At 44.1% G+C, this 22,787-nt stretch overlaps 2 protein-coding genes across 2 annotated transcripts; both read left to right on the plus strand.

Annotated features, from left to right (window-relative positions):
* Positions 1-2,965: 2,965 nt before the first annotated feature.
* Positions 2,966-7,522, plus strand: LOC122762522 (zinc finger protein 562-like). Its single transcript, XM_044017722.1, has 8 exons — positions 2,966-3,229; positions 3,810-4,034; positions 4,117-4,794; positions 4,880-4,940; positions 5,242-5,312; positions 6,005-6,053; positions 6,362-6,556; positions 6,710-7,522. Exons 1-8 carry the CDS (start codon positions 3,010-3,012, stop codon positions 7,356-7,358), a joined length of 2,148 nt encoding a protein of 715 aa, XP_043873657.1. The 5' UTR covers positions 2,966-3,009; the 3' UTR covers positions 7,359-7,522.
* Positions 7,523-10,974: 3,452 nt separating this feature from the next.
* On the plus strand, positions 10,975-22,234 carry otud4 (OTU deubiquitinase 4). Its single transcript, XM_044017726.1, has 20 exons — positions 10,975-11,410; positions 11,961-12,044; positions 12,465-12,515; positions 12,639-12,685; positions 13,518-13,590; positions 13,687-13,768; positions 13,998-14,160; positions 14,916-14,952; positions 15,088-15,190; positions 15,377-15,441; positions 15,526-15,626; positions 15,912-16,139; positions 16,222-16,345; positions 16,441-16,491; positions 16,750-17,311; positions 17,874-18,722; positions 18,822-18,862; positions 19,563-20,220; positions 20,320-20,393; positions 20,718-22,234. Exons 1-20 carry the CDS (start codon positions 11,273-11,275, stop codon positions 21,114-21,116), a joined length of 3,930 nt encoding a protein of 1,309 aa, XP_043873661.1. The 5' UTR covers positions 10,975-11,272; the 3' UTR covers positions 21,117-22,234.
* The last annotated feature ends 553 nt before the right edge of the window (positions 22,235-22,787 follow it).

The following is a 22,787-nucleotide window of genomic DNA, read 5'->3' on the forward strand; positions in this document are numbered from 1 at the left end:
TAATGATTATGATAAATTTACGATAATGATTACGGTACTAACACGATGAGGATTACGATACTTTTATGATTGCGATACTAATATGATTACCATTGCTATACTTTGATGGTTATGATTGCGATACTAATACGATAATGATAACGATACTAATACGATAATGATAACGATACTTTCATGATTACAATACTAATACGATAATGATTGCAATACTAATACAATGATGATAACGATACTAATACGATAATGATTACGTTACTAATACGATAATATTTTTACGATTGCGATATTAATATGATAATGATTAACAATACTTTTACAATTGCGATACTAATACAATTATGATTACAATACTAATACGATAATGATTATGAAACTTATGATTACCATACTTTTACAATTGCGATACAAATATGATAATGATTACGATACTAATATGATAATGATTACGATACTAATATGATAATGATTACGATACTTTTATGATTGTGATACTTTTGTGATTGCCATATGATACTAATGCGATAATGATTTCCATAATAATGTGATAACAATACTTTTGCGATTAAGATACAAACATGATTATGAAGCCAAAAGACTGCAATGTTATGTGAGTTTGTGGCGGGAGCAGGCGCGTGTTCGTGGGTTCACGCTGTGTCCTGCCCTTGTACTGTCACACACACACACACACACACACTCAGAGAGAGAGAGAGAGAGAGGGAGAGAGAGAGGGAGAGAGAGAGAGAGAGAGAGAGGAGGCGGAAACCTCCATCTGCCCTGTGCTCGGTGACCGACCCGTCATCCTCGGTCTCGGGAACAGGAGAATCATCTGTGCGTTAGATTTTTATTTTTATTTTTTATTTTATTTTAACTTTATCGCCGTAGACGAGGAAACAGCCGCGAGGACAGCGAACAGAAGGCGGGAGAACATGGAACATGAAACCTATGGTCTTCATGTAGGCTTTGCCCCGGACTGCACCACCACCACCACCACCGCCACCGCCGCCACCACCTGCCCTCCCGGTACCGGTAAGTCACGGAGGGAAAGCAGAGCGATGGAAGGCGGGAGGGAGGGGGACAGCGGTCCGTCCCGTGTGAGTGCTCACGGTGTCCGGGTATCGATGCTAACTGACCCGTGAAAATGACTTGAAAGGTCCTGTGAGGTCGAGTTACCGTTCAGCCATGATGGAGGAGGGAGGGGGGGAGGCTGGGGGGGGATAACCGCTCCTGACACCTGCCCTCGTCCCCGGTAACCAGACACGGACACCCTGGTAATAACGGCGTTGAGAGTGAGCGGTGTCATCCCCGCTTCCCCGAGCTGTGGAGGTGACTATGTGTTGGAGAACCGGAGCCGCGCAGCCATGATGCTGGAGGAAGAGGAAGAGGAGGAGGAGGAAGAGGAGGTGTGTGTGTGTGTGGGGCACAACGATCTGACGCCGGGGCTCCGGGGCTGTGACACCGAGGGAGAGGGACGGGGTTAGGGAGGAAACCGCTGCCCGGTCTCTCTCGCCTCCCGGCCGGATGCAACGGCAGCAGAAGCCCGCACTGTGTCGCCTGGAGACGGAGAGAAGCGGGGTCGATGAGGGACAGACAGACGGACACGTCCCGGTCAACTTCATCTAATGACTTCATCATCTTTAATCTTTAATCTATAATCTCTCAATTAATTTCATACGTACAACATTTATTTCTTTATTAAATATATATCTTTAAATAAAAAATGAATACTTTAAATAGAATATTTAAAAGTAAATTTTTATTTAAAACAATTTTCAATTATTTTAATTTATTTATTTAATTATATGTATATACATATATATGTGTATAGATTAAATTCAATATGTTCAATCATTTACAATTAAAACATGTTTTAAGTCATATTTTTATTAAAAGTGATTTGTTACATTTTTACAATCATTTGCATTTTTTAAATTGTACTCATAAGTTTACTTTTTAATGGTAGAAGTAGAATTTTTAAATTATGTGTATTTTTTAATGAGAGTTTAAGTTTTACAACTATAGTTTGAATTAAATTAAATTAAAGGCACTAAATTAAATGTTTTATTTTGTATTTATTTGTATTTGTGTGTTTAAAAACGTTTTTTTTTCAATTTTTATTTATAGCTTTTTAAATATTGTATTCCATTTTTGGCAATTATTTTAAATTGTGTTAAATTTAATTTGAAAATTGTAATTCGAATATTTATGAATGATTCATACGTTTTATTAAAATAAATAAATATATTATTATGCACTTTTCTTTACATAAATTAAATTAATTAAATTCATGTTTATCTTGTGAACAGGTGGCTGTTTTGTGTAACGACACATTTATGTAATAATGTCATTATGAATTATTTACAACCAGAACCGTGTTAAATGAATGAATGAATGAATGAGTGGTGAAAGAGTGGGTGAAGTGATGAGCGATCACTGACGATCATTGATCAGAATTGATCGGGGAAGGTCAGGGCAGGAGACGAGCTCGGCGGGGGCCGTTACCATGGCGATAACCGGGATGATTTATCCTCCGTATCATTGGAACGTTTCTATTTCACTCATTTATTCATTCACAGATTCACTTTGTGCTTTTCTTCTTCTCCTCCTTCTCCTCCCTTCATTTCCCCATCACTCTCTCTCTCTTTCTTTCTGCCTCCATTCCCTTCTGTCCTCTCTCGCCCTTCATCCTCTCTCCTCCCTCTTTCATGCCCCTTCCCTCCACCCTTCCTTCCCTCTCTCTCTCTCTCTCTCTCTTTCAGGTCAATGAGAGCGAGCAGCAGCTCAGTCTGAATCCTCCCTCGTTCTCTCTCTCTCTCTCTCCCTCTCTCTATCATGCTTTCCTCACCTCCATACGATGAAGAACACACTCGTCTTATTTTAGCAACACTGCCTTCCTCCTCCTCCTCCTCCTCCTCCTTGTCTTCCTTCTCTCTTGCCCTCCTCCCTCTCTCCTGAGTTTTGACTCCCTCTCTTTTTCAAACACACACACACACACACACACACACACACGCCATGAAGCGTGGGTCGAGTGTGTTGCAGCCTCCCTCTGATGTGGCCAAACGACACACACACACACACACACACCCCGCACACACACACACAGGCGCCGTGTGCGGTGAACACACGGCGGACGCGCGCGCCGAAGGTTCAAGCCCTTTCCCAGCAGCCACCTCTCTGTTCAGCCCTGATGTCAGCACCAAGATGGCGTCCGACCTCCTGATCAGGCTGTCAGGTAACACAGACACACACATACACAAAAACACACATGGAAACACACAGACTCACAAACACACACATAGACACACACACCACAGTTCTTTTGTCCTAAACTTTAACCAGTTCCAGATTTGAGGTTCTGTCTCGTTAGGACCAGGTTTTGTCTCCATGAGCAGGCCTGGTCCTGACAAGGTCACACACACGCACACACACAGTGACATTATTGATTATCTTTTATTTCTGGTTAATCTTCGGCTGCTTTACGACTCTTTTGTCCTCAAAAATAAAAGAATATTTGGATTAAAAACAATTACAGACACTTCACGTGTATAATATAATAAAATCTATGTCAGTTTAAGTCGACGATATCTTTAAGAACATGTTCAAAGGATTTCAAATGACTTTGATGTGAACCACTCACTCTCCCACACCAAAGTCCATAGAGAAAATCAGTGGTTTTAACATCACACATCACATCCCCGTGAACTAAAATCACTGATTTTCTCTATGGGGTTTGGTGTGGGTTTCAGCTCGAGTGTCGACGTTTAGCCGTCCACATTCTTTTGACCTGTAAACAAAAACCTTCTCGTGAACAGAGGCCACGCAGAAAGTCCAAGTGCATCCTGGGAGCCAAGTGGAGGCAGAGCCTGAGCGGCGTGAGGCCCACCCGGAAGCACGCGGCGGTCAGCAGGACGAGCCCGGCCCCGCTCTCTCACCAGACGGCCCTGGGGCCAGTCCAGACCCGCCGCCGCTCACGCACACGGCCGACGGCAACGCGACGCCGGACACACTGGCCTCTGACCTGCTGAGGAAACTGGCGGGTAAAACCTGCACGCTCATCAAAACTTTCACACCGTTTTTGATTTCAAACAATTAATGTTGCTTCTTGCCGTCCGATCACAGAGCGACAGGAGGAGCACTGTCATGGCGTCAGGGTCAAAGAAGAAGAAGAGCCGATGGAGGTGGACGCCGTGGCGATCTCTGACCTCATCCACGAGCGACCGCTCGCCACAGAGATGACCTCATTCCCGCCCAAAATGCAGAGCTGCCGTCTGTTCGCCATAAAAACAGAGGAGCAGAGTCTCAGCAGCAACAGGACAACTGAGCACCTGCTCCCCCGAGCCAAAATGGCCGACCGCTGTCTCCTTGGCCTCAAGATGGAGGACGGTTTCTTCCCTCGAGGGCCCCACGTTGGTACCGAGGCGGCTGTCGGCGTCAACGAGTTTCACTTTAGAGTGAAAATGGAGGCTCAGGACGGAGCCAAGATGGCGGAGGAGCTTCTCTCCGGAGCCAAGATGGAGGACCAGTTTCTGCTGAAGACGAAACACCTGTCAGAGCGGCCAAAGCTCGGCCACAGCAAGTGTCTCTCCGGAGTGAAGATGGAGGAGGCGTTCCCGTCAGGAGCCAAGATGGCCGACCGGCTCCTCCCCGGAACCAACATGGCTGACCAGGTGTTTTCCCGAGTGAAGGCGGAGGAGCAGCTTTTCTTTGGAGCCAAAATGGAGGATCAGTGTCTGAGGGCGGTGCTGTGGCAGGACATGTCGGTGAACCTGGCGTCAACGCTGCTGCACCAGCTGTCAGGTAAACAAACAAACGTTCACTCGTTCATCCTCTGTTTTCATGTTCTCACATTAATGTGTGTGTGTGTGTGTGTGTGTTCGTACAGAGAGGGTCACTAAATCCACCGGTCAGCTGATGGAGAGGTCGACTCCGCCCATCAGGAGCAGGTAACATGTGACCTTAAGACTAAGACTGACCGATACTGACCGATACTGACCAATACTGACCAACACTGACCAATACTGACCGACACTGGCCAATACTGACCGATACCAACCGATTCTGACTGATATTGACCGATACAACCAATACCGATCTATACTGACTGGTGCCGACCAATACCAACCAATATCGACCAATACTGACTGATGCCGACCAATACCAACCAATACTGACCGATACCGATTCCCATCCCTAGTCATGATATACAGATATTACATCATACAACATACCTGTGTTTTTCTTTAGTCCTGTTTTGAAGCTGAATGTGGACTCGCTCCGCCCTCCCACACTTGTGAACGCCCATGAACCTGTACAAGGTAAATTACTACTACATAATACCACGATTAGCCGCCGCTGCCGTTAGCATTCCCGTTGCCAAACATTTTAAGACGACGCCTGACTTTTATTGTTTTTATGTACAAAGGTTTTTGCTTCACTAAATTTTATTCCGCGTATTCCTTATATATATCTTCTTGACCTTCATATTTTGTAATATCATATTTTTACATATTATATTTGTATATTTTAGCAATAAAAACTTAACAATTCCCTAGATTATCTGGACAGACAGGTAGAAATATGTAATAATAACCTCAAAATTACTAAATCCATCTGATGTTCTATATTTTAGGTTTTATATAAGTAAATAAAAATAAAACACAAATACTTATTATAAAGATTTATATTATAAATAACTGAATAGAACTCAAATAAATACATTCGTCTTTGTGTAAAATGTAAAAATATAGTGAATTTATGTTTAATATTATCTGTTAAGTTTTACTCATATTTAATATTTTTTATAATATTATTATAATTATTAGTGTTTTGTCAGTCTTTACAGATTTATTTTATGTCCTCTGGGTTTCATAGCAAAGATGAAAGTACTCACTGTGATAACTTCCTGTGAGACTCATCATTAGAGAGCGAGAATATTAAAAAGAGGGACATTTTCCCATGAATCACTGAAGAGAAGAGTAAACTGTTTGTTTTGTTTTTGACTTCAAAGAAACTCAAACCACCGTCAGCAGAGATCAAACTACGGGTTATTTCTACAGGTAACACACAGACATACACACACACAAACATTTCACTTGTCTAAAAATTGTCCCCAATTTATTAAAGTGTCCTCACTAGGTGCTCATATGTACTCGGTCCCCACATGTTAGAAGCACAAGAACACACACACACTTTATTCTTGAATATGATGTAATTTTGTCACCTGATTTCTCCTTTCCTCTCCTCTCCTCACTTTGACCTGATGGTGGCTCTAGAAAACATTTTAATAAAGTTTTTCAGTTTCTATTTTGTGTGTTTTTTTTGTTTTTTTTAACCTGTTGCTGCGTCTTATGCCCCACCCCCACAGGTGTCATGTGTGCGGGTTTGAGACGGAGGGGCGTGTCCTCTTCCAGAGTCACATGACGGAACACCGCCAATGGGAGCGCGGCTCCTTCTCGCTGCACTGTTGTGTGTGTGAGCACTCGACCAATCAGGAGGCAGAGATGAGCGTTCACGCCCACACACACGTGCATGGAGACGCGGGCGTCAACGGAGACGCCAGGTTACTTTTTATTTGTTTTTGTTTGTCTTAACTTGTGTTTACGACTCGTTCTGATGTTTGTTTATTGTTTGTTCTACCGTGTGTGTGTGTGTGTGTGTGTGTGACTCTCAGCTGCCCCGTCGTCACCCTCCCTCCCCCCTCCCTCTCCTCCAGCAGGGCTCCTGCAGTTGCCATGGTAACCCAGCCAGAGACGAGCAGCTCTGAGCATCGCTGCCGCATCTGCCAGAGGTCGTTTCCAGGGCAACAGGAGCTGCTGGTTCACTTCCAGGGTCATCGCCAAGGCAACCAGTACCGATGCGACCGGTGTGGTCACCTGACGCGGACGGCCAACAAGCTGGTGGAGCACGTGCGCGTGCACACGGGCGAGCGGCCGTTCACCTGCGACCTCTGCCCTTACAGCGCCAAGAGGCGGGACAGTCTGCGTCTGCACTGCAAGGTCAAACACGCTAATGCTAACGCCGGCGGCGGTGGAGTGGCGGACGCGCCGGGCGACGTGCACACGCACCGCTCATACGTGCACGGAGACAATCAGCGCTCACACAAACATGTGCAGCGTCTGCACACGCGGCCGCACACACACACACACATTGCTGCACCTTCATCGTCATCATCATCGTCGTCTCTCCCTCCTCTTCATCCCTTGCTCTCTGACCGAGCAGGATGGAGAGATTTATCTCCTCTCATCCCCATCACTACACTCATCTCTCTGAAGCCACGCCCCCTTTCAGCCTCCTCTTCCTCCTCTTCCTCCTCTTCTTCTAAACACTCGTTTCTCTGTTACCTTGGTCTGACAACTTCTTAATAAACTCTCCTTCCTCCCTTTCTTCCTCTCCTACCTCTCATCTCCTCATTTCCTGCCTTCTTCTCTACTTCTCTTTGCTTCTCCTGTTCTCTTTCCTTGTTTCCTCTCCTTGATTCCTTTTTTCTCCTCTCCTGCTCACTCCTTGTTTCCTCCCCTCCCATCCTTTCTCCCTTTCTTCCTCTCCTTCATCCCTTTCATCTCCTTGTTTCCTCACCAACTGCCTCCTTTCCCCTTTCTCTCCCTTCCTTTCCTCACTAGTTTCCTCCTCTGTTCTCGTTTCCTTTCCTCATTTCCTCACTCGTGTCCTGACACCATCTCCTTTCCTCTCTTTTTGTTTCCTCACTAGTTGAATCTTTCCTTCCCTGTTTCCTCCTCTCTTGACGCCCTCTCCTCTCTCCCCCCCCCTCACTCCTTGTTTCCTCCCTTGCTTCCTTGCTTCCTCTGGACTGTTGAAGTGATGGATGTAAACAAACTGCTCGATGCACTGAGAACTGTTTTTTTGAAGACGTTTTTTGCATCCTGCTCGTGATGATGTCGCTGCCTGCTGACGCTGACGCCGCCCACAGAACTCCTCGCTGTTTAACCGCGTCACATATTTACTGCCTGTCGCTCTCGTCCTTCACAAACCACGCCCCTCAAAATCCTCCCGTTACTTTGAGACTCTTTTGTTGTCCGATCTGTCGCAGAGAAAATAAAACGCCTAAAGTTTTAACTGTCGCTAAAAGGTTTTCAGTAAAAGTTGCGAAATAACTTCATTTTAACAATCAGCTGGGAAAACAGGTTACTCTCCCACACCAAACCCCATAGAGAAAATCAGTGATTTAAGCTCGCGGGGACACTGGAGCGGCTGGTCTACTGCTGCCTCGTGTGGTCACTTTGTGTCACTGAGGTGAATCTGAATGATGTTTTTCAAATGCCGAAGTGACAAAATGATATTTTTGAACTTAGTGATGGAGGCAGCAGTGGATCAACGACTCCTGTGTGCTGTGATGTTAAAATCACTGATTCTCTCTATGGGGTTTGGTGTTGTTGGACAAGTCTGTCTCACAGTGAGATGAAGACGTGAACGCGTTCTTAAGACAACGTAGACTTAAACTGACATAGATTTCATTAACTGAGTTTTGTTAAGTGGCTAAAATCGATGCATGTCATTTGTCGTGATTTTGAGACGTTTCTTTGTTCTTTTTGGGGGATTTTTGAGGTCACATGGTTTCTGTCGGACGGTGATTATATTTCTAATATTTGTGTTGTATATTGATAATAATATGTGTTTGTGTTTACATACTTACTACGCGAGGCTCCTGTAAGAGCTTGAAATGTCTTCATTTAAAGTTGCACCCTATGTAGTTTTAATGAGACAGAAATCATTTGAGAATATTTAACTGTTTAATTTATAAAAAGAACAACAATTAAAATAATAATAATAATAATAACTCTTTACCAAACCTGAAGGTTCAGTGAAAATAAAGAAAGATTAAAAAAACATATATATATATATAATATAAAAGCAGAGACCACAGAGCGCCCTCCTGTGGTCGGAGTAAGAAGTGTATCTCTACCTGCACGTTTCATCATCACTTTACTTCACACACACACACACAGACACACGAGCATGACACTCATCACTTCATCTCTTTTGTTTTGAAGGTTAACTGCTGTATCCTGTTACTGTTCGCTGCTGCAATGATCAATAAAGTTTGATTTCATCTGATTGTCCGCGTCGTCAAAGGTCACACGGACGTGACCCTGCTGGTTATGATCACATGTCGGAGGACATTTGTTGTTTTGTCTCTTTGTGGAATTGTTTTGTCTCTTTGAAGTCCTTTTTTGTCTCTCTGTGGACACGTTGTCTCTCTTTGGACTGTTTTGGTCTCTTTGTGATCGCTTTGAGTCTTAATGGTCAAATTTTGTCTGCAGTTTGTCTCTTTGTTGTGTTTTTTGTCTTTTGTGCTCATTTTTCTGTCTCTTTGTGGTCATGTGATCCTCAGGTGTGAGTGCGTCACGTGACACGGCAGCAGAAGCAGTGTTTCAGCGTATTTCTGTGTGTTTGGTCTCACCGAGGACACAGAGACCATTCAAACACAGTCGCTCAGAAACCAGAGAGAAACAGACGTGAAGGTCACACGCCACATTCACTGAACGAGTGGGAGGATAAGTGTCAAGCACCATGGGTCCTGTCCCCCCCTCTCGGCCGTTACCGTGGTTACCTGGCATGTTGTAGGTCTCCATGGTGGCCGGCAGGAGGCCTGCTGATTGGCCGGGAGCAGCTGTGCGCTTGTCAAATCAGCGAGCGGCGCGGGGGCTGTGGGAGGGCGAGGGGACTCTCACTCATGTATTATTAGATTTCACAGTGTTAGAGGAGAGGAAAGGGTGAAAGGAGATGAGGGAGGGAGGAGGAAAGGAGACAGGTGAGGTAGCGAGCTGAGGGATGAAAAAGACGAGGAGACATCACTTTCTGCTCAAAGGTCAAAGATCAAGGGCTGAGGGAGAAGGACGCCATCAGTGCATCAGTTTGTTTCATACACTTGATCTAGGTCACTTTAAAGGGACAGTTCACTGTCTTTGGTTTCCTACCATGTCTTAATAACACATTCATGTCTTTATCTCATTGTTAGACAGACCTTTGCATCAGGAAACTGAAGTTTGTAAACCACTCACTCTCCCACACCAAACCCCATAGAGAAAATCTGTGATTTAAACTCACGGGGGAAACAGGAGCTGCTGGTTCTGGCAGCAGGGGGCGCTCACAACGCAGAAGCACAACATGGAATGTTTTCAGTGTTACAGCAGCAAAGACAAGTATGAATATACAAATACAGATATGTGTTAAATATTACAAGAATAATACATATTGTTTGTATATGGTGATTAACCAGAATATAAACAGCATGAGCTTAATATTTAAGAACCCTGAACTATCCCTTTAACTCCCTTACACAGTTCTAAACATTTATTTTACATTTTGAAAGTCTTTTTTTCCCCTGACATTTGTTTTCCAGTAGCGCCCTCCTGTGGTGTTTCTGGTGTCCCGCAGCTGCACGCAGCCCACGGTGGGCGGAGTCCCGCGGGGTATCCACGCTGCTCTGGTGAATCCACCACGTGATAGTCCTGCTCAGGGAAAACGAACACACCCCACTTGTGGGAGTTGTGGGGCGGCCTTATTGTTGCAGTAATACAGTGGTAGAAGTACACGTTACTGTTGTTTAATATCACGACTACTCATGAGTCAGAACACACTCATGTACTCAAAATAGGGACTTTTATTTTGATAGACAAAGTATTTTTCTTCATTTTAATATAATAATAATAAAAATAATAAGTATTATTGTTAAAATATGAATAAAGGAATTTAACCTCCCAAAGTTATACAAATAATTAGAAAAAATATACAACTTATATTGACTGCCGCCATACGGAGGATGTTAAATCATGTTACATTTATACATATATATGTAATGTTATTTATTCTACTATATGTTTTTATTCTTTGTGGCCTACTTTAAAAAAAAAAATAAAAAAAATAAATAAAAAAAAGGTCTGTCTTTTACTTTGGTAGTCAAACCGGATCTTGTGTGACTGGCTTGTGTGTAACTTGACACCGTCAGAGGACGAAGGGGGGCGTTTTGCTAGCAGGTTGCTAGGTGTTAGCCAGTTTTGCTAACGCCTAGCCAAGCCGAAGTTCTACTTTCACTTTCTGACAACCAGGAGCGGCTTCAGAGGCGAGACGCTTCCCGGGAAACGAAACCACACTCAGCCGCCGCGTCTCCGGCTCTCTCCTGGAAGTCATACATGAACTTTTTTCCGCCTCGGCGACGATTTTGGGAGTCGTAGCCGTGCGGCGTGTGAAAGTTTGTCAGCGAACCAGCGCGCAGGTTAACGCAGTTTCAGCAGCTAACTTCAGCGGCTAGGTTAGCATGGAGGGCTGCGGACACACGAGCACCGACGAGAGGGGAGCGGAGAAAGCCATGGACGACTACCTGAGATCGATAGGTCTGCATCGGAAGAAGATTGCCAAGGACGGGTCGTGTTTGTTCAGAGCTGTCGCGGAGCAGGTAAAGAGATAACAGTGGGGAGAAAAACAAAATGTCACGCTTTAGCCCAAAGTTTCTCAGAAGCTAATGGAGCGCAGGTGATGAGCAATGATTGGCTCCGTTTGTTGTGCTAATGCGGGCTAAAACAGGTGAATTGTGTTAGCCGAGTGAAACCAGAGCAAGTCATCGTGTCTTCACCGTAATCTGAAAGTTAATAATAACAATATTTTAACAACTTTTCACTCGTAAAGCGTTGAATCGCGACCTATCTTAATGGGGTTCCGTTTGTGATGGACTTTTTAACAAACACTGAGGTGCCAGTTTAAGAAGAGATTAAAAATAATACTGCATTTATATTTTATAGTTCTTTATTTTTTTTATGTCTTTTAAATTGCACATTGAGATGTTATTTATAAAAATGAAAGTGACAGTTTCTTTTAATGTCAGAACATTTTTAAAAGTCTTTTTACATCCATGTGAATTGTTAAAAGTAAAAGTAACATTTTTTTAACATTGGTGTTGATTTTTGTATGTGATTTTCTTGTAAATCTTGACCTTTGACCTCTCTCAGGTGCTCCACTGTCAGAGCCTTCACACCAAAGTTCGAGCCAAGTGCGTGGAGTTTCTGAAGCAGAACAGATCAAGCTACGAGGCGGTAAATAAACCTTTTTATTCAAACATGTTCCTTTTACTGTGGAGTTTTATTCATACAAATCAAAAGAACTGAAAGGGTGTTTCTGATTTCTGATTAGTCAAACGTGTGGTGAGTTATTAGCAAAAAGCACCTGCTGTAATTCTTCAAAAACACAATAATTCACCTAAGTCACCTAATTCATTTATAAACAACAATAACTGCGAGCATCAGCTGTTATTTGTGAATATAAATGAAACAAAATATGACGGTAAACGGTGGCTTGACTCAACAAAATACTAAAGAAACAGTGAAAAAAATCACTGTTTTTTCCCCCTTAAAATGTTTTTTTTTTTTTTATGTTTTTACTTACTGACTTATATTCCTGAATATTTAATATTATATTTACTTGTTTCATAGTTGTTTTACCCAACTGTTTTTCAGTTTATTGAAGGCGACTTTGAGGATTATCTGTCAAAACTTCAGGATCCTCAGGTAAGAACTTTCAACTATAAGTGATTTTCCTCGTTAAAACGTTGCTATAATTTGTTGTTTTATTGCGATTTTGTCTTTAAGATTTCTTAACGATTTCAAAAAGAATTTGTGCATTGTTTTCAGCAATGGGTGGGTGAAGTGGAGATCAGCGCACTGGCTGCCATGTACAAGTAAGTTCAATTTGATGATGAGAAAATAATCCTTTAACGTGTTTTCACCCCCTGGTGGACAGAGGCTGTAGTTACATGTTCTGTTTACATGGATGAAATTAATAAATATCTTTATAATGAAAGAATGTTTTCTAATCTCTGAATGTGAGCATTTTCTAATCCCAGAATGTGTACGTTTTCTAATCACTGAAGATTAACGGTTTCTAATCCCAGAATGTGAATGTTTTCTAATCGCTGACTGTGACTATTTATTTATCTCAGAATGTGAACGTTTTCTAATCCCAGAATATTAACGTTTTCTAATCCCGCAATATGAACGTTTTCTAATCTCGGAATGCGAACATTTTATAATCCTGGAATGTGAATATTTTGTAATCTCAGAATGTGAACGTTTTCTAATCTGTGAATGTAAACATTTGCAATCTGTGAATATGAATATTTTGTAATCTCAGAATGTGGATGTTATCTAATATGAATATTTTGTAATCTCAGAATGTGGATGTTATGAATAAACATTTGCAATCTGTGAATATGAATATTTTGTAATCTCAGAATGTGGATGTTATCTAATCTCTGAATGTGAACATTTTCCAATCTCAGACTATGAATGTTTTATTATCTCGGAATATGAATGTTTTCTTATCACTTTTTGATAAAGTGATTTTAGTGTTTTTCTAGAATTGGTTTACAAATTTATCGCAATAATAATGTGAATTGTAATAAATATTTTAGTCATTAATTGTAATAGGAAGTTGTAGTGTCTCGCTACTGGTTAAAATATGTCTAATTAAAGTGTCTCTCTCTCTCTCTCTCTCTCTCTCTCTCCGTGTAGGCGGGACTTCCTGATCTTCCAGGAACCTGGAAAACCTCCGGTCAACATCACAGACAAGAACTTCAAGGACAAAGTGAGCCTTTTTATTCAGCGCGTCACAACGTGTTCCTCTTAAAGATTAAACACAGACTCAGAATAATGATAATAGTCATTTGTTTTTCTGTCTCAGGTGCAGTTGTGTTTCCTGAACGGGAATCACTACGACAGCGTCTATCCCATTAGACACATGAAGAGCTCGGCCGTCTGCCAGTGTGAGTGTCTCAGATTAAGGTTAATCTGGTCGCCATTGCGACGCCTGTAAATGAAACGGTTCTCTGTGTGTGACTGATTTATCGCGAGACACGTACGACAGAGATGAGATCGACGTTTTTAAAAAAGTAGCAGCGTTTGTGAGGTCGAACTCTCCGAGGTTTATATTTAATGATGTTTATTGTCGTTAAATAAGTAATAAAAGTATTTTGTCTTCTCATTTCGGCGCAGCGCTCCTGTACGAGCTGCTGTACGAGGGCGTGTTCTGCGTGGAGCGCGGCGCCCTGGGCATGTGTCAGCGGACCGGACGACCTTCTGACCTCCTGAGTGACGACAGCATGACCGTGTGTCAGAGCAGCGACGAGTCGGACGTGGAGGCGGACGGGCCGCTGTGGTAGGAGACGGTTTTAATGGAGAATTTGCAAATGCAATATTGGCATAGTTCCTGGAAGAGCCACAAGGGGGAGCTGCGTTCAAGATTTAAAGTGATTAAGAATCGTATTACTTCAACATTCCCCCCCAAAAAGGTGTCCATAGTCCATAATATGTTTTGTGGCATAACAGTTTTTTTGTGACGTTTTGATAATACACCAAATGTTTTTTTTAATATTTAGTGTTAAATAATAAGATTAGTGGGACTTTTTTGGCAGCAAGTATTTTTTTGTATTATTTTTTGTGTTTGATGTGTTTTTGAAGCACTTGGCAACATCAGTATTTCAGTAACGTTGGTCATTTTGTAAACGAAGAGGCTCCTGGCACGAATTTGTGGGAGGAGCCGATCGTTAGTCCTTCAGATTATTATTCTATCTGTGGCTTTGCGGTCATGTTTGAGAGGATTAATGTGCATAAAAACTCTTGAATCCTTGCATGGAGGTCAGGTCTGGTGAAAGTGCGACCAAGACGAACAAAAAAGTCGACTAACCATGGCCTCAACTCAACAGGAAGTCGGCCATTTTGAATTTTATCGACCATTTTGCCGATTTGCACCCTACCTAAACAAGCAAACTTTTCCTCAGTAAATATTTATTTGTTCTTTTGTAACATTTGTTTAAATTATTCCTACTTGATGTTCCCTTTACTTACATATTTGCTCTTTTTACTACAGAAAACTGTTAAACTTATACACGTGTGTGTCTGTGTGTGATGCAGGGTGGAAAACGAAACTTCTACAAGACACAGCTACAGGGTAACACACACACACACACACACACACACTCACCAGGTGTGACAAAAATGGGAAATATTGGGAGTTAGTTCACTGAAGAACATTTTAGGAGTTTATCCAGAGCACTGAATAACTGTATGTGTGTATGTGTGCCAGGGCCGCGGGCGTGGCCGGCAGCTGCCTGAGAGAGTGAGACGTTCACTGAACCCGACTCTGTTCAGGAACATAGACTACGACTTCTGGCACAAGACAAAGAGAGGTAACACACAGTGTAACAACAGGTCACAGTGTCACGATTGTAGAACAGAAGTTTGATGTTAAAATCACTGATTTTCTCTATGGGGTTTGGTGTGGGAGAGTGAGTCAGTTTTTCTGGACTTCTGAGGTTAAATTTACAGATTGAAAAATAAATGAATGAACAATTTTGTTTCTTTTTAATTCTCAGCCCAACAAAAGATGGACTACTGCATCGCTGCGGGGATGCAGTACACTGTGGGCGACCGCTGCAAGGTTTGTGTTTAAATCCTGAGTTATTTTATTCTTATACAGTGCATTTTTTTTTTCAGTGTGTGGGTGTGTGTGCGTTACCTTTAGGTTCGTCTTGAGAGCAGTGGGCGGAGCTACAATGCCACTGTTAAGGAAGTGCCTCCCAACAGCGACATGGTGGTCGTTCACATAGAAGAACTGGGAAAGAAGTGAGTGCTCCACAATATTTCTGCTTTTTTTTAGAAGTGCAAATGAGAACATGTCCACGTCTTTATCTCACTGTTGTTGGAATTGGACGTTTGTAAAGCACTCACTCTCCCACACCAAAGCCCATAGAGAAAATCAGTGATTTTAACATCACGGCACACAGGAGTTGTTGATCCACTGCTGCCTCCATCAGTGAATTCAAATGTCTTATTTGTTTGAATTCGGCATTACACTTATTGCACTGTGTGTGTGTGTGTGTGTGTGTGTGTGTGTGTGTGTGTGTGTAGACAAGTCCCTCTGTGGCGTCTGCGTCCTCCCAGTGAGGAAAGCAGTTGGAGCACTGTGGTCAAAGACAAGAGACTCAGCAACGGACACGGAGGTCGGGGGAAACTTGCGTCTCAGTCCTCCTCTGGCTCTCAAGTGGCGGCGCCGGGCTTTAATGGGCGTGTCCAGAAGCAGCACTCGTGGTCCCCGCAGGTCAACGCGGAGGAGAAGGGCGGAGCCAAACCCGTCAGGTCAGGGCTGCTTCTGCAACCTCATGTATTTTTAACGCCACAGATGGCGTGATCAAAGTTTTCCATGCGCGTGTCTCTGCAGGAAGTCCATTAGCCTGGTGGAGAGTGTGAAGGAGGCGGAGCTTCTGTCCAAAGACATAGAGGCGGCGGAGGAGGAGGAGGAGGAGATCCAGCTCCGAGACGAGCAAGAGTTCCCCGCCCTCAGAGTGAGTTCACTGGAAACGAGATTAGGCTTTTTTTACATGAGGACCTGAGTGAAGACACCCCCAGTCTGATGTTTTTTTTTAATTATTCCGCGCAGGTGGACGGAGGGAAGCAGGGAGAGAAGAGGAAATCGCAGAGGAACAAGACGGTGAGTTAACGTGACCAGGTTCAGGTGTAAACAGGAAGCAGTTTTCAGAATAAAATCTGAGTTTCTTCTCATCCGTGCCAAAACACAACCTTGCGGTTTTCAGAATAAAAGTCTTCATTTGTGTTCGCCTTCACTGAAACTCAATTTTGTGGGTTTTCAAAATAAAAGTTTAATTTTCTTTGTCCACACTTGAACACAGAATAAAGGTTTTCAGAATAAAAGTCTTCGTGTCTGTAACTTTAACACTTTATTTTACAGAGGAGTCCAGACGAGGACACCGGAGCATTGTCTCCCTCTGCTGGACAAAGACCCAAATCTTGCACTCCACCACTGGCGACCACTGCTGCTGCACCTCCTTCATACACCACCTCTCCAACTCCACCCTCTAGCCCCGCCCTTCCGCGCACCTGTGCTGCCCCGACCACGAAACCAACTCCTACAGCTGCTGCCGTCGCCCTGCACTCTAAACCCTCTGTGACGAGTGGAGCGCCACCTCTCGCAGTTCCCTGCTCTGCCTCCGTTTTCGCCTTCCTCACCCCTGTCCTCCCCACTGCCTCGTCACCCCCGTCTTTACCCGCCTTCTCCTCCTCTTCTCCTACCTCATCGTCCTCCTCCTTGCTTCCTGTTAAATCCTCCGCCCCTCCTCTTCCGTCTCCCACCTTCATCGCCCCCATCGCTCCTTCTCCTGTCACAGCTCAGGGTTTCCTCCCGTCCTCCTCCCTCCACCGTGCCTCGCTCCCTCACTCCCCCAGTCCACCCTCCGACTCCTCTTCATCTCTTCCTCATCATGCGGCTCAAACTCAAGAAGCTCCTGCTCGAAGTAAGAAAAACCTTAAATTCACTTAAGTGTCCTTCAGTGATTCTCTGACATGAAGATATTAAGTTTAAAGGCATAGTTCGGGTTTTTTAAATGCTCAGTTTAAGTCTACGATGTCTTTAGAACACGTTCACGTCTTTATCTCACTGTTAGACAGACTTTTTCAACAGGAAACTGATGTTTTTAAATCGCTCACTCTCCCAAACCAAACCCCATAGATAAAATCAGTGATTTTAGCTGGCGGGGACACAGGAGCTCTGGTCCTCTGCTGCCTCGTGTGGTCACTTTGTGTCTCTGAGGTTAATCTGAACAAAGAATATCAAATGCTGAATTCACACTATAAGACATTTGAACTTAGTGAAGGAGGCAGCAGTGGATCAACAGCTCTTGTGTGCTGAGATGTTAAAATCACTGATTTTCTCAGTGGGGTTTGGTGTGGGAGAGTGAGTGGTCTAAATGTGGTTGTTAACATGTTGACAGACAGAAGCAAATCTTAAAATGGACAAAGAGACGAATCATCATTCATCATTTTTTTGTAAATTCATTTTCACGTTTCTGTTTTCAGGTCTCGTGTCAAACTCTGCACCTTCTGTGTCCCAAAACCAGAGCCAAGTCTCTGAGTCCCAGATTCAAACCCAGACTCGGAGTTTGACGTCTCTGCCGCAGACTCACAACGTGCTGCAGGAGATGCACACACATGTCCAGTCCTCGGTTCCTCACATCCAGAACCAGTCCCAGACCCAGAACCAGACCTCCTTCTCTCAGCCACAGTCTCAGACCCACTTCTCTCAGTACCATGACTCTCTTCCTCAGACCCAGACTTCTCTTCCCCAGACCTCGTTCCCTCAGAGCACGACCTCTGTTTCTCACCTCCAGCCTCAGTCTCAGACCCACTTCTCTCAGTACCAGGCCTCTTCTCCTCAGACTTCCCTCCCTCAGACCCAGACTTCTCTTCCCCAGACCCAGACCTCGTTCCCTCAGACCACGACCTCTGTTTCTTACCTCCAGCCTCTGTCTCAGACCCAGACCCACTTCTCCCAGTCCCAGTCTGAGATGATCCAGGTTCAGCCACCTCATCCTGCTCCAGGGACTTCCTTCCCCCATCCTCACCTCCATGCTCACCCACTTCAGCAGCCTTACCCCTCCCTCGGTGTTTCCGCCTCCCCGACTCTCCAAACTCCACCCCAAACTGAATCCACGCAGCCAGAGTCTGCGGCTCCTCCCCCCTCTTCCCAGCACTTCCTCACCGCTCACCCTCCTCACCCTCAGTCCATCCCAGGAGCGGTTCCTCTGCAGAAGCTGTCTCAGCTCTACCAGGACCCTCTCTATCCTGGTTTTCCTCAGGAGGAAAAGGGAAACATGGCCCCGGTTCCACCACTCTCCTCCAGCAGGAAGGGGGACGACCTTCCTCGAGGTGAACCCGTCAAAATAAAAGCGTAAACACAGTATAAACCCGTGAGCAGCTCACTTTGAACGTGTCACTGATCAGACTTTTCTTCTTCTTTTTCTGCAGATCTGAACATTCTGAGGTTTTTCTTCAACCTGGGCGTGAAGGTACAAACATCTGGAATAAGACTTTTTTTTTTAAAATGTCCTTAAAGGATTTTCTTATTGGTTAATACTTTTGCTACAAAGTATCGCCACAGCAGTTTATTTAGTATACGTTGTAGATCTGCGACAATTCGTCTTTTAACCCAGCATTTCCCAAACTTTGTATGTGAGAACAAAGTTTTGCAAACTCTCGTGACCCAAAATCACAAAAATTTCTAACTTAATTTCCTATGCACATTATTTAAAAAAGAAAACAACACATGAATCTTCACTAAATCTTCCTTAAAAAACAAACATTTTATCCACATTATTTTAAAAGATAACACATCAGTCTTCATGTAAAGAAGTGGGGAAAATTAGTTTTTTTGGGACCCAAAACAATTCACCAGTGTCGCGAGCCAGTGTTTGGAAACCACATTGATTGCTTAATTCATGGGCTGTCTTTTCCCCCCATCCCAAAATAGGTCACCTGCGTCCCATCTGTGGATCCCGACCCAGTGCTTGGGAACCTCTGTTGTCATTTATTATAAAAATAGATTGAATTAATAGTGTTATGCCTCCTGCTGGTGGCGCTCCTCACTGCAGACGTGGTTATTTCAGAGAGGATATTATTTTTATCGTTTTGAATTTGTCATATTTAAAAGTTTTTGGCGTTTTTTTGTCATGAAATATGACATTTCTTCTTCTTCTTCTCTCCCCTCAGGCGTTCTCCATGCCTCTGTTACCGCCCTACTTCTACCTCCTCCCCCTCCAACAGGCCTACACTCTGCAGCCCAACCCTCCCTCCCGTTCTCCCTCACCCACCCCTGCCTTCCCTCCCTCCGGCTCCCCCTCTGTTCACCCGGAGTCGTACGCTCATTATCCCCCAAACCCCGCGACGCCGCCTCAGTACGGACACCAGGCACCACTCGGTGATGCTTCATGTCCCAGCGAGCCCTCCTTTAACCAGACGGGGTTTTCTGTCACACAGGCTCCTCCCCACAGGATGCCCTGCACCTCGTTTCCATGGCAACAGCACCACATGGCAGCCGCGTCACCCACAAACTCCAGCTACGTGGCCGGGTATCCTTCATCGACTGTGCCGTACCAGGTTCCTCCTCCGCAGGGTTACCACCCAGGTCCGGGCACGGGTCGCCCCCTGTACCCGCCCACCATGTCCCCGTACCCGCCGTCCTCGCTGGCGTTCCAGCCATCGTCCACGCCGGAGGACGTCCTCATGAGTCGGGGAGTGATGGAGCAGCTTCTCGTCAACAACGGGGACACGGTGTCTGGACAAGCCCCCGGTTCACTGGAGAGTCTGGCTGCTCCTGCTAATGTGGCTAATGCTAACAGCAGCAGAGCGATGGTGGTTCCTAGTCTGTGTACGTGAACTTTTCTTTAATTGAATGCAGTTTGTGTTTTGGTCATTAGGGGGAGCTGAGGGGTCTCTCACTGTGCTTTTTTTCTTTCTTTCTTTTCAGTGAGGAACGAACAGGGAGAGAGTCTGACGAGAACCGTGCTGCTGGTCGACCCGCCGCTCAACAACAGACCAATAGTATGTACACACACACACACACACACACATGTTCACATCTTCGTCTCACCCACACCAAACCTCATAGAGAAAAACGACAATTTTACACCACAGCACACAGGAGTTGTTGATCCGCTGCTGCTTCCATCACTAAGTTCAAATGTCTTATTTTGTCCCTTCGGCGTCTGAAATCCTTTTTCTAGATTTACCTCAGTGACACAAAGTGACCACAGGAGGCAGCAGAGGACTTTTCCTAACCCTGTTGGAAAAGTCTGTTGCAGTAATGGAAGAAGTGACTCTGTTGTCCTCTCTCTCTCTCTCTCTCTCCCTCTCCCTCTCTCGTAGCTCGCTCTCGTCTCTGACGACCCCGTCTCCATGACGACCATGAAGCCCAACAGCAGCCCTGCTGGCTCCCCGTCCCATTTTGCCGTCGTCTCCACGGTGGCCGCCCCTGGCGACGTCTACCACGTCCACCCGAAACACTATGGCGCCAAAAGGACGGGTCACGCGTCTCCCAGTGTCATCTCAGAGTCGCTGTCAGTCGGCTGCAGCACGGAGGACACGTGGGAGGAGTCGGAGGGATTCAAACCCTCGACCCTGAACAACAGGGGCCACAGGAGGTTCTTCAGAGGAGCAAGAGGGAGGGGCGGGGCCTATGAGGGGGGGAGGGGAGGACACAGGAGGAGAGGGGAGGGGTTTAACCATGGGCAGTTTGGCTCCTCCTACAGGGGGCGGGGATATTAAAAGGGCTAAAAGCTTCCAATCAGAGAGGACAGTGGGTTGCACTTTTTTCGTTGCCATTTTTAGATCCAGGAACAAATCAAAAATATTTGTTTATCTATTTTTGATTTTTGTCTTCTAGGTTTTTTTTTGTTGTTTAAAACACTATCAAGCTCATTGTTAGCTAGCTAGGTATCGTGGCATGTTTGGCAAGTTAACGCAAAAACTAGAGAATATCGCTCACTTTTAAGAACTTTCCCTATTTTTTTTCTGTGAAGCTGCAGCGAATTTCGTACGATAGAAATTTAATTTCATATCAGACACCGTTTTTATTTTTTATGTTGCTCGACAATCGTTGTTCGCCGCGATCATTGATTAAAACCTGGCATAAAAAAATTGCAACATTGGACAAAAACTGATTCTTATTCGCTCTAAAAAGATTTGTACATTTTTGTTTTGTTAAATCTGCTCGACTGCGATAAATCACTGTGTGGCTCTGATGTTTTTCAAACTTTATGCTCAGCTAAACTGTACGTTAACTGGCTAGCTAACGTTCATGTCAGCAGCAGTTGTTGGGCTCAGGATTAGCACAAGGGAGCTTTAGCTGTAGAAAAGAAACTGTGGAAAAATTGCAAATTTACTCACCTTTTTTCCCCAGTCTTTAATGCTAGGCTAAGCTAGCCGTCAGTAAGAATTTTCTTCCTTCTTTGTTGAACTGTGCCTTTTAACTGCAGCTGGAATCCCAGAATTTGCAGCGTGCCCACGCAAAAAAAACAAACGCAACATTTAACCTTTAACTTATAAAGCTCTGAGCAAGTTTGTCGAGCTAAGATGGTGTTAGCGCCGCAAGCTAAAAAACAACGTGGTTTTAACAGGAGTCAAAGCTGCAGAGTCACTGGTGTTGTAAAGCTGTGTATGGACTTGTTTGTCTTTGGTTACTTTTTTTTTCCATTTATTTTCTTCATGTTTCTTTTTCCTGTTTTTCTTTTTTTCGGATTTGGCTCAGACTGTAGAGTTTTGGTGCCTTAATGTTTACGAACTTTTACCGTCTTCTGAGATTGAAGAGCACTGCTGTACTGAACGAAGGCCGCTGCTTGTTTGGATTTTCTGTGACTGAATTAATAAAACTATGGTTCAGGTAACGAATGTTTTCTTTAATCGTGTCTCACAGAGACAAATGACACTGTTCTGCAGTGTTTGTACGAGGACGAGGTCCATGTCCTCTTTTCAGCATCGCATTTTTAATGCGACTTTGCTTTTTGGACGACATACTGTACTGACTTTTTTGTCTATTTTTGGACGACATACTAAATGATGACTTTTTTTCCCATTTTGGACGATATACTAAAGTATGACTGTCCATTTTTGGACGACAGTAAACTATGATTTTTTTGTCAACTTTTGGATGACATACTATACAATGACTTGTCCATTTTTGGACGACTAACTTTACTATGACTTGTTTGTCTCATTTTGGACGACATACTAAACTATGGTTTTTGTCACTTTTTGGACCACGTACTATGACGTTTTTGTCAATTTTTGGAGGACATACTAAAGTATGACTTGTACATTTTTGGAAGACATACTATACTATGACATTTGTCTCATTTTGGACGACATACTAAAGTATGACTTATGTCCGTTTTTGGATGACCTATTAAGCTATGATTTTTGTAACTTCGTTTGACTTCG

Source organism: Solea senegalensis, unplaced genomic scaffold (assembly GCF_019176455.1).
Source record: "Solea senegalensis isolate Sse05_10M unplaced genomic scaffold, IFAPA_SoseM_1 scf7180000015770, whole genome shotgun sequence".
Taxonomy (NCBI): Eukaryota; Metazoa; Chordata; class Actinopteri; order Pleuronectiformes; family Soleidae; genus Solea; species Solea senegalensis.

Excerpts from the sequence above, each read along its gene's own strand:
- otud4 (XM_044017726.1), top strand. The coding sequence starts at position 11,273 with ATGGAGGGCTGCGGACACACGAGCACCGACGAGAGGGGAGCGGAGAAA. Across the intron at positions 11,411-11,960 it reads TCAGAGCTGTCGCGGAGCAG|GTGCTCCACTGTCAGAGCCT; the intron begins GTAAAGAGATAA and ends GACCTCTCTCAG. Across the intron at positions 16,346-16,440 it reads AAGAGTTCCCCGCCCTCAGA|GTGGACGGAGGGAAGCAGGG; the intron begins GTGAGTTCACTG and ends TATTCCGCGCAG.
- LOC122762522 (XM_044017722.1), top strand. The coding sequence starts at position 3,010 with ATGAAGCGTGGGTCGAGTGTGTTGCAGCCTCCCTCTGATGTGGCCAAA. Across the intron at positions 3,230-3,809 it reads CCTCCTGATCAGGCTGTCAG|AGGCCACGCAGAAAGTCCAA; the intron begins GTAACACAGACA and ends TCTCGTGAACAG. Across the intron at positions 4,035-4,116 it reads CCTGCTGAGGAAACTGGCGG|AGCGACAGGAGGAGCACTGT; the intron begins GTAAAACCTGCA and ends GTCCGATCACAG.